This window comes from Diceros bicornis, chromosome 15 (genome assembly GCF_020826845.1).
Source record: "Diceros bicornis minor isolate mBicDic1 chromosome 15, mDicBic1.mat.cur, whole genome shotgun sequence".
In the NCBI taxonomy this organism is placed as follows: domain Eukaryota; kingdom Metazoa; phylum Chordata; class Mammalia; order Perissodactyla; family Rhinocerotidae; genus Diceros; species Diceros bicornis.
The window spans coordinates 15,684,821-15,700,847 of record NC_080754.1 but is presented as its reverse complement, the minus strand read 5'-3'; the positions used below and the strand labels follow the sequence as shown (position 1 = coordinate 15,700,847).

Here is a 16,027-nt window from a genome sequence, read left to right as displayed (position 1 = left end):
TCAGAAAGAGGACTCAGAGGAGCCTCACTCAAGTTTGGTCAAAGGAGAGAGTCTTTATCCACTAACACCTCCAGTGGGGTTTGGTGCAGGATCTCTAAGTCAAACATCTTAACACTTCTGCAGCAAGACATGAATATTCACACCGAGTTTACTTCAGTTGAGATAAGTTATGAAAATCTTCTCTTTTTTCAGAGCACCATGATTTAGGAATTGTGCGCCTGTATAGCCAAGTGTGTGTTAGGTTGGTCACAGCTTAGTCTCAACCCTCTCTGACTCGAGGCATTGAAATTAATTCACATCTTTCTGCAGGCATATGAGTTTGTGGTCTCTGTGTCCTTAACCATTTTAAGCTCTTCTAAAAATATTGAATATTTTCCTGCTTTATCTCTGTTATTTTCCTAGTGACCAACTCATTGAAAAATATTTTATTTTATGGGGCCAACCCTGTGGTGTAGTGGTTAAGTTGGGCATGCTGTCCTTCGGCGGCCCAGGTTTGTGGGTTCAGATCCCAGGCGCGGACCTACGCTACTCATCAGCCATGCTGTGTCGGCGACCCACATATAAAGTGGAGGAAGATTGGCACAGATGTTAGCTCAGGGCTGATCTTCCTCAGGAAAAAAAATACTTTATTTTAAAAATCTGGGATTTAGCTTAACACAGGAACTTCTCTGCTTGTCAACAATGTTTTCCTCTCTCCTTAGATGAAGATGAGGAAAGTGATGAATCAAGTGAGGAAGAATCCAGCTTGGAGAGTGATGAGGATGAGTCTGGATCTGAAGATGAGGTTTTTGATGATTCTATCTGCCCAACAAGTAAGTTGGCTAAAACCATGTGTTCTCTGTGAAGTGTGAATATGGATTGACAGTACCACCAAGGTCCTTTTTTTTTGATTTCTCCAATGTCTCATGATAAAATTTAAGGAAAAGATGGTTAAGATGTATGAAGTGTAGTATAATGAATACTTTTGGAGGCTTTCTGGATAATTTATTTTCTGTTCTCTTAGGCAGCCTTTTATAAGTGACGAATAATCCACAGATAATCTATAGTTGATTCAGAGTCATAAATTATGCAACATTTCATTTTATAGAGAAACAGAAGATTGTTTTATATATATATAAATTTTTTTACAAAGCTCTTCCTTTTTGACGAACCCATTCAAATTTTCACATTTCAAATCTATTTTGTAAGAGCTATTTGTACTAGTTTCCTAGAGATGCTTGACAATTTATATTCACTGTTTTCACTGATGAAACCAGTCTGAAGCAGCCAGACCAATATTCTTACAGTCTCAATAGATGAATGGTTCCGTAGGAAAAAAACCAATTTCTTGTTGGTCTGAAATTTGTTTTTCTAGACATTTCACGTAAATTTTAAATCAAATTTTAAAGTTTAACTTCAAATAAAGTTTAAATCTTGATTTGATTTGGAAAATAAGAGTCTTCTTAAAATTACAATATTTATGAGTGGAAGAGAGCTGAAAAATCTTCTCATGGAACTCGTTTTTGTAGCGGGATTAAATGGCTTGAACCAAATCTCACAGTAGTTTAGTGGTAGAACTAGGGCTAGAATGAAGGTTCCTAAATTCCATGGTAGTACTGTCATATTTTCACACTGTCTATCTACTGCTTGTTGGATAAATGTGGCCGTTAGTGTGATATAGTGGAAATTAATAGAACTGTACTTGAATCCCATTCCGTCACATATCAGCTATCTGACCTCTCTGAGACTTAGGGTCCTTACCTGTAAAATGACAACAATCATTTCTACCTTGTAGGCCCTATGAGCCTTGAATGAGATAATGTACATAAAGGGCCTAGCATAGAGCCTGGCTCAGAGTACTGCTCAGAACATCAATACTAATATCATAATTACTATCATGATTATTAATACTATTAATAATTTCTACCTAGAGTAATGGAGCCATAAGTGTAGTGAAATCTTGCTAGAGTGGATCCACAAATGGACGTTATTAATTCTGAAGATCCAAAGTCCACACTTCTAGTATTACTACATTCCATAACAAATGGGGCTGCTTTTTTATTTTGACTGTCTTTTCAGATTGTGATTTGGGTCTTTTTGAACTGGCCCTTCAACTTCGAGAGAAAAGACTGGACATTGAAGAGGCCTTAGTTGAAGAAAAGAAAGCTATCGATAACCTCAAAAAGGAGTATGATACATTGTCCAAAAAAGTATGGTGGTCTGCCTTTTTCGGGTCTATTTACCCTTCCCCAACATATGTTACACATCCTGTTAGCTATAATATAATATTGCCATTTCACAGCAATGACATAAGTTAGGACTTCTCCCCAGGGAAGTAACATTTCATATGTTACATCCAATTTTTTTCTTCAGGCACAATTGTGGCGGGGGCCATTACTCTTTTGATGATTGTACTTTCTTCATCTAAATTATTGGTCCCCAGACTTTTTTATTACATACTTCCATAAGTAAAAAAAATTGTAGAGCACATATCCCTACAATAAATGTATATTTATTTATAAATTATATTCGTGAACTATTGTACTAATGTATTTTGTGTATTATGAAATGTTCATAAAAACAGAAATTAAAAAGAATAGGATAAAAATAAATAGAAATAGAAACTCTGATATTTTCCTTCTGTTCCCCAGTACATCATTTTGTTGACCCCCTGGGGTGCGTACGTCCCATGTTTGAAACCACTAAGCTAAACTTCTGTTATGGTTATATTGACTGATTTCTGCCTTATCTGCTCATTTTCCCCTTAGGTACTCTTTCCTAGGGCAACATCACTTAACTTCATTCATATTCAGAAATATTTTTGATAGATTGCTTCTCCTCTTGCAAATAGGAAATAATTTAGAAAACTTTCAAATTTTTTAGGAGATGAAGAATGTGCTTTCAAAATACTATAGTCAGTTTTGCTGCTTTAAAAGTCTTTTTCCTTTAATGTATTGAGGTCATTATGGCCAAACGAGATTCCCACCATCCTGCCAAAGACATGCCATGCAGAAAATAAAAAGGAGATGAGGACATGTCTTCTGAGCTCTCATTCACAAAACCTTTACAACTCTGAGGACATAGGAACAATTGAAAAAGTAGAGTGGATCATAACTTAGCAGGAAGAAAATAATGTACATTCCTGGGCTGCAGACTGGGATCACCCATCATAGCCCAACTGAGTTGATCCTGCTCAGGCTTTTACTTCCTCCCAAGATGCCCTCATTTACCACCTCGGGTAGGTGTTCATTGAATCTTGTCAACATTTCACATGCGGGGCTTTCCACAGGTAAAAATTGTGGGGACTAATCTGAATGCAGCCGAGGAGGCCCTGGAGGCTTATCAGCGAGAGAAACAGCAGCGGCTGAATGAACTGCCGGTTGTGATTCCGCTCAAGCTCCATCAGGTGACGGTCTGGGGAGGTTGCCCCATCCTGTCTGAGCAGAAGAACTACCGCCCTCAGGCTTTTCCAGAGAAAGACTCATGGGTCCCTAGTGGGGAGAAGTACGGTCTTTTACTGAGAACTCTCCCTGGAGAATCACACCCCGACTTTTCCTTATCTGTTCTCAGATTGTTATAAAAGAGGAACACCAAAACCTGTATTTCCCTGTGGCCCATTATCACTTTGAAAGTTAAGTCATTTCAGGTCTGGAGAAATGAGGAGCCTGTGACTTCAGAGTGGAATGGCTTGGAGGTTGAAATCTTGGATCTTGCACACATGTAACTTTTCACACCATCTTTAAATAGACATGAACTAATGATGCAAGAGGTATCTTCACTTCATCTCCACTCACTACCTTAATCGCTACTCGCTAACGAGAGAGGTCAAGACAAAAGGAAAAGATTCTTTTTCTTTTTTCCTTTTCTTGGTTCATTTCCACACTCCATTTGATTACAACTTACATTCAAATGCAGAGATACATATCAGTGAGAGAAAAGGCCCATCACACGCTATTTTGTCAGATAAAGAGAGAAGGCTGTTTTTTAGAAGAAAAATCCTGAGATCAACCTTAGATATATTTTGTGTAATCTGACCCAAACTGGATTAGCTGTCTGTAGCAATTTGCCTAATACGCCATCCCTTAAATATCTGTCCCATCGTTATGCAGTAGATGTTAGGGATGGTCTATGTGGGAAGATTTGCTGGCCACAGGGGTACGTAATGTGGCTTACTATCTGAAGGCAGCCTTCTGCTTCTACCTTACTCAGTGGTGAGAAAGATGGAAATCCAAAGGCAATGACCTAAACTAGGGACAGAGAAGGAAGTGCTTACCTCATGCTTTCTATGACCGTACATTTAGTTTGATCTTTGTTTTGTTTTGTTTTTGTAGATAGAGTATGTGGTATTTGGAGAAATACCTACCGATCTTTCTGGAACTTTGGTCTTTTCTAACCGCTCCTTGGGACGGCTGCAAGAACGAATTGTACAGCTCCAGGAGGAAAATTCCAAGCAGCAAAAACTTAACAAAGAATACCGGGAGAGGCGTAAACGGCTTATCCGAGAAAAGAGAGAGATGGCAAAAAATATAAGCAGTGAGTAACGAAGTCTGTGGGTTATCTAGTAATGCTTACTGTTGAGAGGGGGAACCATCAAGTGACTGTCTCTAACTTTGAAAACAGTAAGTAATCACAGAACCAGGACCACTAAGGAAGCAAGAACACCTTCTCATCTTCCTACTTACCATCTGTCCCGCTACCATTAAATGATCGCTCTCCTATTTTAAAAGGATAAATGTCTTATCATAGGGACTATTTCTCTGAAGTATAAAAGGTTTTATTTATAATAAAATATAGAATTGTATAATAACTCAGTACCACTACCAAACTTAAGAAACAAAACATTGACGATACACTTGAAGCCCTTTCTCTTTCTAATACTCATCTGCTATCTCCTTCCCCAGGACCAGCCACACACACACACATATATACATATCCATACACAGTCTGTGAAACTACTTTGCGTGTTTTTAACTGTAATACTAGATTCTTCATATGACTTTGCAGTTCACTTTATTAAACCAGTTTTTCAGAGTTATCTATATTGCTGCAGATAATTAATTTATTCATCTTAACTGCTACAACAGTATTCCATTGTAGGACTATAAAAGAGTTTATTTCTTCAGTCTCCTGTTGATGGATGTTTAGGGTATTTCTAATTTTTCATGATTACAGACAATGTTATAGTAAACCTTCTTGGACACGTCTCCCTGTGCACGTGTGTGAGAAGGTGAAGCCCAGGATGGGATCTCTGGGTCACGGGGGGTGGGGGTGGTGTGCATTTTCAGCTCTCCTGGGTATTGCGAAGTTGCCCCCACAAACTGGTTGGACCATCTTTTATCCCGCTGGCAGTGTGTGAGAATTACTCAGGCTTCATATTCTCATCAACACTTGAAAGTGTCAAACTTGAACAGTTGTGCCAGCCTGGTGGCTGCTAACTCCTATCTCACTGTGGTTTTTATCCATGTTTCTTTAGTTCTAAAATTAAACATCTTCACGTACATTTATTTGTGTTTCTTGTTCTGTAACTTCCTGTCATATCCTTTGCCCATTTGTTTACTTCTAATTTTTGTTTTCTTATTGACTTTAGGGAGTTCTTTCTATATTCTATCTTTCTTTGTCCATTAAATGCACTTCAAATCTCTTCTGGTTTGTGGCTTGCCTTTTTACCTTGTTTAGTGTATATTTTTGGGATACATTTTAAATCTTAATATAATGTTATCAATCTATTTATTTATGGTTTGTGCATTGTGTGTGTGTGTGTCTTGGTTAAGAAATCCTGTCCTATTTTGAAGTCATAAATATATTTTTCTATAGTTTCCTCTATTAGTAGTGTTCTTCACATTTGCATTTTTAATCTACCTGGAATTGAGGTATATAGAATAAGATGCATAGTATAATTATATTTTAAAATACTTTTTGTAATATTTGGAATATGGAACATACGTATAAGTTATGAAGTATTCCAACTTTAATAACAATCATATTACCAATATTGTAGCATCTACCTTAATGCCAGAGAACTGTACAGTTAAAAACCGATTAAAATGTACGTTTTATGTTATGTGTATTTTACTACAATTAAATGATAGTTTTGTTTAAAAAAAAGTTGAAAAAGGAAAAAAATTGGGAAGAATGTAGTGGTCAACCAATCCAAGTTGCTAGGATTTGTAGAGGCCAGTTACAAGCAGTGCTGAGGGTTCTGCCCTCATGGGTGGCTGGATTATAAAATAAAAAATGCACCTTAGGACTCCGTGTTTGAATAATGCTTATTTAAGAGACAGTTTTCTCAGGTGGAAACCTGGAGGCTCCAGTGTTTCTCACGTCCCTCACATTCCTTTGGCTTCTGTAGCCTGTGAGTGTTGTTTTTATTTGGAATTACTGCTTGTCAAACCAAGGAAGAAACTAGTGTGAAAACAAGGAAAGAAGCTTGCTTCACTTTGGGTAAACTCAGTTTGGGAAAATGTGTGAAGAAGATGAAATGAAGTGTTCAGATTTCCAGGGTGTTGTTGAAATAAACAGAGTTCCATGTGGTGGAAGTTTTATTCAGTGACTTTCAGTTCTTCTCCCACCCCCAGCCCATCTTCTGAAAGCAAGCTGTGAGGTGGTTAAAGACTGATCTCCTAATTCTGAAGGTGAAACTAGGAGTGGGTTCCTTTCCTGTAGCCCAGAGAACAGAGGCTTGGCAGTGATGAGGAACACCACAGTTAGCTGGTTGTTGCCTTCCTCCATTCCTAGACACATTGGGGAAGAAGAGGAGAGTCTAGAGCATGGGGGTGGGAAGGGGTATGTTCTCTCCATTCCAAGAAGGGTAGTGGAGAAGGAGGGTGGTGTGTATTCCAGAAGTCTTGATGAACCCAATGAACACTAGCTGGCCTAGTCAAGTTAGGAGAAGGGCATTAGGCTGGCTCCCCAGGGGGAATGGCTAGGACTAGAGGACATGTCTTAGTACATGAAGCTGCTGTGGGAGAGGGCACCCCCTTACATGGGACTAGCCATGGGGAGTCAAGGTTCTAACTGAGGGAGGCCAAGCAGGCAGTCACAGGCTAGCCACACATGTGCAAATAATCTAACTATCATTTCATTTGCATCACTGATTATCATGGCCACTACAATACATAAATCCATGGGGCACCACTCACGTGGACTAGAAATGAATATCCCCTCCCTGGATTATACAAAATGGTAGCCCTGCCAATTATACCGTTATAATTCAACCATGACAATGATACCTGAATATAAATTTCTGCACTATAACAGAATTATATCATCTTGTTATACCTTAGGGCCTGCAGACTTCACATAGGGGGCCGTCTGGTGACTGAGAAAGTCTTGTTACAAGATTACGTTTTCTTGGGGTGCTCAGACCCCACAAATGGAATTTTCCCTAGGTGTTCTCATATTGAGGAAAGACAATAAACAAAAGTAAAATATATTGCATGTTAGATGGAGATAATTACTAAGAAGAAAAATTTAAAAGGGACTGGGAAAGAGAGTGCTGAGGTCCTGAGGAATCCGGGAAGAGTTCCTTGGAGAGCTGACGTATCTAAGATATGGTTCTCATTGGTTAGAGGACAAGGACCTGCTCTTGGTTACATCTTCAGTATTGAGTGTATTGGAAACGAGTCTTTCACTAGTCTCACAACTTGCTTTCAGAAAACGGGCTGTGTAGAGTGAGCCATGTGGCTGTTTGGAGAAGAAAATTCCAGGCACTCCCACTGAGATGGGAGAGAGCCTGGAATGTTTGAGAAGCAAAAAGGAGGCCAGGGGGTCTGGAGTTAATGAGGAGAGAGGCGTAGGAAAGGAGGTGGGAGAGTAACAGGGGCAGGGCAGGGCAGGGCAGATCCTGTAGGACTGTGAACCACAGTGAGGACTTTCATTTTTACTTGGAGTAAGATGGAAACTTCTGTTAAGAGCCTGCTCTATTCTTAACACTAGATGCTGCAGAGATCAGTAATAAAAAAAAAAATTAAAAACTGAAGAGTTCGTAATCCATTTGGGGCCCATTAACAGTCTGAGGAGGGACGGATCAGGGTGTGTGAGCCAGCTGGGAAAGATGAGTCCGTTTTACACACGATTTTGAAGTAGATGAAAAGACAGTGCAGGAATGGGCACTTAAGTGAGGAAAGTACAGCAGCAGGTGAAAAAAGTCATGGGGAAAATCAACTGCTAACAAAATCTTTTACCATCTTCTTGTAAAAGCTGTTCCTCAGAATGGTACTGTTATTTTTCATTAATAACAATGGGAGCCACTGAGGAACCTGAGACAGTGACTGTCTTCTTTTAGAAATGGAAGAAACAGTCCGTCAACTAATGATCAGCAAGTTTGGCCGCGTGGTAAACCTAGAAGCCCTTCAGACACTTTCTGTGAATACCACACTTGAAGAACTAAAGATCAAAAAACTTCGAAAGGAGCTATCTAATGCAAAGGAAATGAAGATGTGGGAGGTAAGGATGAGAGGGCAGGTGGTCTGCTGTTTGCCTAGTTGGAGGGACTCGTCTATCTTGGGGTGAAAGCACTGGCACTGGGGTTTGGGGTCCAGGGTGCATGCGACTCTGATGGCAAAATGGCATGGAAGATCACAGAGATTCCACTTTGAAGTCTGCGTTAATGTACAAATGCTCTAACAGTGTTAGAAACGGAACTGCTACACTCTGAGGATCCTAATTGTGTTATTCTCTATAGCTTTTGCATGCTGTTAGAATCTGGAAATTAGAAAACATTTTTAAGTAATAAATTTTATAACAAGGTATGGACTATTTAGCTGGTAGGGTCTTAGAAGATGTTAATGCCTCATTGTTCCCAGAGCCATGAGATGAGTCAGTGCCCCAGTTACAGCTTGATTCAAAGACAGGAGCTTTTACAAAGATTTTATAAGCCCATAAATCATTATGACTGCTCCAGCTTCCTGTCTCATCTCGTCAGTAGATAGGGAAGGAGGAGGGGTTCCTAGTGCAATATTGTCTCATCTTTGCTTATCCAAGATTTACCACTGTACTGTCATGTAGCAAATTACTTCAGTGTTCATGTCAATGGGACTGGTCTCTATCAGGGGAATGCTGGAGATAATATGTGCAATCTAAAATAATTTTTTGGAGCAATAACAGAACAAAGGAAAGCCACTAGCAGATGTATGGCCATTCAAGCCAGCTACCTTAAGGATCCCGGGCCAAGACTGGGGAAAAAGCAATACATGAAAGTTTGCTGCTTAAATTATCATTCTTCCTTCTAAGTAATGAATACCAGCACTCACTGTGTATGTTTATTTCATTCCTCAGCAATGGAGTGATATCTATGTCTATCTTATTTTTACCTACTTTTATCCTTCAGCATACTTATATTCTTCTTATCTTTTCTCTGATCAAACCAGACCCAATGCAATTGCTTCTGGTTGCGTTTTCATATTGGCTTCTGATTATATTTTCCTATGTGCATATTGCTCCATTCTCCCGGTGGTTTTGATCCAATCTGGACATGCATTTTTCTCTCTTGTCTCTCTCATTCACTTAATCCATTTTGCATCTTCCTGGCCTGGTAGGAAAAGATTGCTCACATGCGATGGGAACTGATGATGAAGACAAAAGAACACACCAAAAAGCTTCATCAGATGAATGATTTATGTCTTGAAAAGAAGAAACTTGATTCTCGGTTGAATACACTGCAGAACCAGCAGGTATGTCCCTTTTCTTCAGACCCTGTATGAGAATTGAGGAAGCTCTGTAAAGAGAGCTGTTCACAAGAATATCAAGTGCTGGCATTTAAATAAATCTTAATCTTGAACTACTTCTGGCCCACCTGGGTCCCTGAGGACACTGAGTACATTACAGTGAGTCTGAGAGACTAGCTTCATTGTATGCCTCTTGGATGCTATGACTTTACATAAGTGCTAATCTGTGGGGTCTGCCTTGGCCCTAGAGAGGTAAGGTTATTTAGATATAAATAATAACATCAATATACTCCTTGAATTTGGTGTCAAACATTCATTTCCAATATCTGTTTATTTCATTTGACGTAAAGTGGGCATCTTGAATTGTGGTATCTCACGTTTCCTTATTAAAACACTCGTTACTTTTTATGGCTTTCGACTTGCTCTTATATAGTATTTATTGAGCCTAACATAGTATAGTACCTAATACAGAGTATGTGGTTAATAATACTTATTTAAGGCAAGTTCCCCCTATTCAAGTCTTGCCCTCCAGGAACCTAACACATATATGGCATATTCTAAACTATATGTCATATTTTTATAATAGTATCTGCAAAAATGCCCATTGTTTCTCTTTGTTTTCTTTACTTCATTTTCTGTAAGCAGCTGGAAATGGTCTAAGTCAGGAGTTCTCAAAGTGTGGTCCCCTGAAGAACAGCATCAACATAACCTGGGGAACTTGCTAGCAATGCAGATTCTTGGCCCCATCCCAGATCTACTGAATCAGAAGTTCTGGGGGAGGGGCCCAGCAAATACATTAATAAGGCTTCCAGGTGATTCTGATGCATGCTAGAGTTTAAGAATCACTGGTTAAAGCAAAAGTCCAAAAGCAAGAAAGAATATGATTTATTCTATGGAGAATGAGTAAGAGGATTTGGGAGGTTTGTAATTGGAGATTAAATATGAGAGGAAGACTAGCATCTGAATATCAAGGGCCCTTTATCCACTGAAGATTTTTGTGTATGTGTGTGTGTGAGGAAGATCAGCCCTGAGCTAACATCCATGCCAATCCTCCTCTTTTTGCTGAGGAAGACTGGCCCTGGGCTAACATCTGTGCCCATCTTCCTCTACTTTATATGGGACGCTGCCACAGCATGGCCTGACAAGCAGTGCGTCAGTGTGCGCCCGGGATCTGAACCTGGGCCACCAGCAGCAGAGTGCACACATTAACTGCTATGCCACGGGGCCGGCCCCCACTGAAGAATTTTTGAGTGAAGAATCAAGGCAATGTTGAAAAGATTAATGCCTGGAAGAATCTTCAGAGTAAACAGTCAGTAAACATTTGTTGACTTGATGTGCTTTGATAAGTCCAGATACATTGGAGAGGAAAAAATTTGGAGGTAGGAAATCTGTTGAATGGGAAAGGAGATTAATAGTATGTGTCTCTTTACCTGGTATATCTTTACATATATATCTTTATGTAGTACACTTTGTGGTATATCTTTACATGTAGAGTCTCTTTACATAGGATATCTCATTTAATCCTCAAAATACTGCTTTCTAAAGCTCAGAGCAGTTAAGTAACTTGCTCATGCTCTCAGAGTTACTGCATGGGGAAGATAGTTTTTAAACTGAAGTCACTCCATCTTCAAGCTGATTCCATTGCTATTATTCTTATAACAATCTGGGCATGAATTGGGATGTAAATGGCAAGAACAAAAAAGCAAGTGTCAAAAGACATTTCAAAGTAAGAATAGCCAAAATTTGTTGGGATATGGGAAGTAGAATGAGGGAAAAGTTAAGGTGACTTCATAGTGACCTACTGGAGTGGCCAGGCATGAGCTGGTGCCTGCATTCAGGCACAAGTAACCAAAAGCCCCACTGAGAGCAGCTTAAACAAATAGGGGTCATTTTTCTCACTTAACAAGAAGTCTGGAGGAGATGACTGAGGGGTTTTGGTCTAGTGGGTCCGTGATGTCAAGGCCAGTATCTGTGATTTTCTTAGTGATTCTTTGAAGTTTCCTTCAAAGTCACAAGATGGCTGCCTCATTTCACATCCGAATGCCAGACTCTTCCGTCCCTTTCAATAAGAAAGCAAAAGTTTTCTGCTTACATCCACTTAGCCACCGCTCGCTGGAAGAGAAACAGGGTAAGGCTAGTGTTTACCTTTCACAGCCTCCACAGTGAAGATGGGCAAGGGAGGAGAGGCAGAAGGAATTGGGTAACAGTAACCCTCCTTACTATGAAGGTCTGCCATAGTAAGTGGCGGTAATGGACAAATCATGGACTTTTGGCTTCAAGTAACCTGGTTCTAACCCTGCTTCCAGTCTTTAATACTATAGAGACTTGGGCCAGTTCATGAATCTGTTTCAATTTCTGTGTCTATAAAATTGGAATGACACCACCTTGTTCACAGAGTTGTGAGGATTAAGTGAGATGGCGTGTGGCACAGAGTAGATACTAGGGAAGTGTCGTGTCCCTTCCTTTAATGTGCATTATGCGACTTATGCAACAAGCTCTAGGGCAGGTGCTGGGTAGAGTGTGAGGCCCAGGCCCATTGGGCCCTCTCCAAGAGGCACAGGATCTTGCAGGAAAGACAGATCTTAAACAGGCATTTAGGTCGAACCACATGAAATTGCCACTTTCTTTTACGTTAAAAAATGGTCAAATATCAGTTTCAAATGGTTCAATCTGATGATTACAATGAGGTATGGTGGCTGTTTTGATAGAACATAGAGTAGGAAATCCTAACGTAGTTCATGGGACAAAAGCCTCCCTAACAGTGATGTTTGAAACCTGAGCAGGAGTTGGCTGGACAGGGGAAGAAATCAGATGAGGAAATAAAGATTTCTTTTTTGGAAAACAAAATATGGGGCTGTATAGGATAAGGACATACCTTGTCTTTTATGATTCCAGCAATGAGTCCTCTGATAGCTAGCTTAACGTGTTACCTACCCATCTAAAGGAGATTTGCATTTTAAGAGTTGTTCATTAGCCCAAAGGGACACATGTCTAATGGTGGGATTTCAGTGGAGGAATTGAAAATCCCTTAAAAGAAGGAGCAATGGCTATTGAAATTGGCTGTAAGGCAGGCACTCCTAACAGATGTATAAGGACTGGGAATTTTTCACATTCCAAATGATGCTTAAAGCAGGGAGGTGTTTTCTTTCAACAGGGCAATGCCTTCCAGCATCCTCGGAAAGCAGATATTGTGGCGAGAGAGAAGGTCACTGAATTGATCCAAGTCCAGGCAGAAAGGATTTCGGCCTTAAAGGAAGAGATTGCTCTTTTGCGTAAGAAAGGTGGACTTATCCTCCCGCCCATTCAGCCTCCACAGGAGAACCAGATGAAGCCCACAGGCCTTTAAATTTGCTTTTTTCTCAAATCCGTCCAAACTGTCTGACATATTCACCAGAAGTTCTGTTCCTTGTGGCCTGCAACAATCCTATTATTTTAAAGTGAACTTATCTAAAAGTCTAAAACCAGATCCAGTCACGTAGTTTTAGTACTTTTTCTCCAATTTGGTTATCTTAGAACTGACTGCAGCACCCCACATCTATTTATAATGAACTGAACCATCTTCTATCTGTTTGGAACCAACTGGATTGAGTATGAAGTCTCAGAAGGCTGTATATCTCAAATTGCAAGCATGCATCTGTAATATATCCTGTTTTAGGAAATTTGCTTTTTGGTTATCTGAATTTTTAGCCATTGGCAAGAAAAACTATCATTCAGCAATCCATGAGAAAACTTTTTTTCTTCAATCCTTGAATCATTGGAAAATATACTTTGATGTTATTAAGTATTCTCTGGGAGGACACAAGAGAAAAAGACAACTATTTTACCAACAATATCTTAGAATAAGAAATGCAAATTAAATTCTGACATTGTTAACTGCATAAAGCAGTTATTTGAGGGCTCAGGATTCAGGAAGTGCAGAGAGAGATGGCAGGGCAGTTTGCTCCGGCTTGGCAGAAGGGAAAATAACCAGCTTCCTGAATTACCCAGTTTTAGCAAACTCCTCCCTCCCCTCTGAGTGGAGCAGAGGAGGGTGTTTTGCAAAATGGTCGATAAGGAGGCTTTTCTCTGAAGACGTTTGCAACTCTCTCTGTATTCTAAATATTCCCACAGTTTCTCATCTCCTATGCCATTTTCTTTCAGGTTCTACTTGAGTCATTTGCTAGTTTTGATATAGATGCAGAAGTAATGAAATAGATTACATCACTCTGAGAGATCATCTCTACCAAACACTTTTGATTGTGCATAATGTTTAAAACTAATCTGAGAGTAGCCTTTTGGTTTGGGGGTAACTGGTCATTGGAATTCATGGCTGCACCCATCTAACAACCATCCCACTGATATTTGGGTTCCTGTTAGTAATGGAACATTATTAGCACTTTAGATTCAGAGCTCCATGGGTCCGTATTAGGGAGCTACTCCAGTGAGGCTGTCCCAGAACATAAGTTGGTCACTGAGAAGGAAAGGTGAAGAAGGCAATATTGCATCAATGTAGAAAGTGACTCAACAGTGTCAGGTCTTCCTGACCTGTGGCCAGCCTGCTGATCCGCCCCCAAAATTGTAGACTTGGTTGCTTTGAATGTTAGAATACATGTATTAGAGTGGCCACTTGGCCTATTGTCTCTCTAAGATTCTTTGACTTGCGTACGTCAAGAGGTTCGAATAGTTTGTGCCTGTCACCACAAATCTCTGATGTAGCAGCTTCTCTCCTGGAAAGTACCCTTTCATCACCTTCTCTGCTGTATGCCCTAAACTATGTGTGCCTTTCAAGCATTTTAAAAAGTATGCTAGTCATCACTCTGAGTGTTTTACTTATTTATTGCTGCTTAAAATATTACCCCCAAACATAGCTTAAAACAATGAGCACTTATTATCTCACCCTGTTTCTGAGGGTCGGGAATCTGGGAGCAGCTTAGCTGGGTGTTTCTGGCTCAGGGTCTCTCCTGAGGTTGCGGTCAAGCTGTGAGTAGGGGCTGTAGCTCAGCTGGAGCAGAAGGGCTACTTCCAAACATCCTCACTGGGCTGTTTGGCAGGAGGCTTCAGTTCCGCACTGGCTGGCTACCACACGAGCAACTGCCTGGATAACGTGGTCGGTCTCCTAGGAGACACTGTCCCCTTGGTAGTGGTGAGAGTCAGGGGAAGTTACGTAATCTTCCTGGGCCTCATTTTATTTGACAAATGTGGATTTGGATAAGCTCCGAAGCTCTTTCACATTCTGAAATTCTGTGATTCTAATTGCAGCAAGAATGAGTTTAGAGTCTATGGAAGAGCCATGTCAAGGATTCATATGTATTTCAACTTAGAGTAAAACCAATCAGGATTATTATTTTTTCCCAAATTGAACTAGACTAAATCACTGCTTAAAAGTCCATGATATTTAGGCCTTCATCCAGCATGCTTGAAATTTGACAATATAGTTAACACTCATTTTTATTTTGTAATTGGACAAGATATACAGATGATAGTTTTAGTTTCATTCCTACTTCCTATAATTAAGAATGAGCATCTGAGTCTTTGGGGAGTTCAGCTTCCAACAGAAGGAGACCACGAGTGCAGCCTTGGCTGGGGTGGATGGCAAAATGCCCTGCTCCCCTGATCACACTGTTCTCTGCCTCCTGCTGTGCTCTCAGAGAAGGCAGCCTCTCCCCTGAGAGTGAGGCTAAAAATCAGTCTAAATTGAGTTACTTGTGGATCCACTGTTAATGTAACTTGGCTATTTTGAACCCTCATCCATAGTATCATCGAATCTCAGCATTGCAAGAAAAAGAAACCGTAGAGGGCCGGCCCCGTGGCTTAGCGGTTAAGTGCTATGCGCTCCGATGCTGGCAGCCCGGGTTCGGATCCCGGGCTCGCACCGACGCACCGCTTCTCCGGCCATGCTGAGGCCGCGTCCCACATACAGCAACTAGAGGGTTGTGCAACTATGACATACAACTATCTACTGGGGCTTTGGGGGAAAAATAAATAAATAAAAAAATTAAAAGAAAAAAAAAACTATTAAAATCCTTCTTTAAAAAAAAAAAAAAAAGAAACCGTAGAGCCCCTCCCTTCTGTCACATCACAGAAAGAGGAGGTAATTGTTCCTGCAAAGTCAGCCTGTCCTATCGTGTGGGCTGCCATCTTTAAGAGAGGTCTCCGGGCCAGGAGCTGAGGTCTGCACGCCCACCAACTCAGCCCACTAGGTCTTACTCTTCCCTCTGGTAATTTATCCAGCCTTTGCTGACTGACTCAAACTTTAAAAAGGCATAGTAATTAACCTGAATCTAAAGAAATATAAAATGCAATGAAATTGAATACCTGAGCTGTTTCATTTTCCTGACTGACATTTAAAAGCCTGGTGCCCTAACCTTTTCTTCCTCTGCTATTGGCTAAGGTAAGTATGCGCA

The 16,027-nt window shown here is 40.3% G+C and overlaps 1 protein-coding gene across 2 annotated transcripts in view; it reads left to right on the top strand.

The window, feature by feature from the left end:
• CFAP44 (cilia and flagella associated protein 44) overlaps window positions 1-14,645 on the top strand; it is a 105,605-nt gene extending 90,960 nt beyond the window's left edge. For both annotated transcript variants that reach the window (XM_058555793.1, XM_058555794.1), the window contains 7 exons: window positions 702-812; window positions 2,059-2,189; window positions 3,269-3,385; window positions 4,311-4,512; window positions 8,264-8,424; window positions 9,516-9,650; window positions 12,799-14,645. In XM_058555793.1, coding sequence (XP_058411776.1) covers window positions 702-812; window positions 2,059-2,189; window positions 3,269-3,385; window positions 4,311-4,512; window positions 8,264-8,424; window positions 9,516-9,650; window positions 12,799-12,990 — 1,049 coding nt within the window. In that variant the 3' untranslated portion in view covers window positions 12,991-14,645. The remainder of the gene's footprint in view (window positions 1-701; window positions 813-2,058; window positions 2,190-3,268; window positions 3,386-4,310; window positions 4,513-8,263; window positions 8,425-9,515; window positions 9,651-12,798) is intronic.
• Window positions 14,646-16,027: the final 1,382 nt, after the last annotated feature.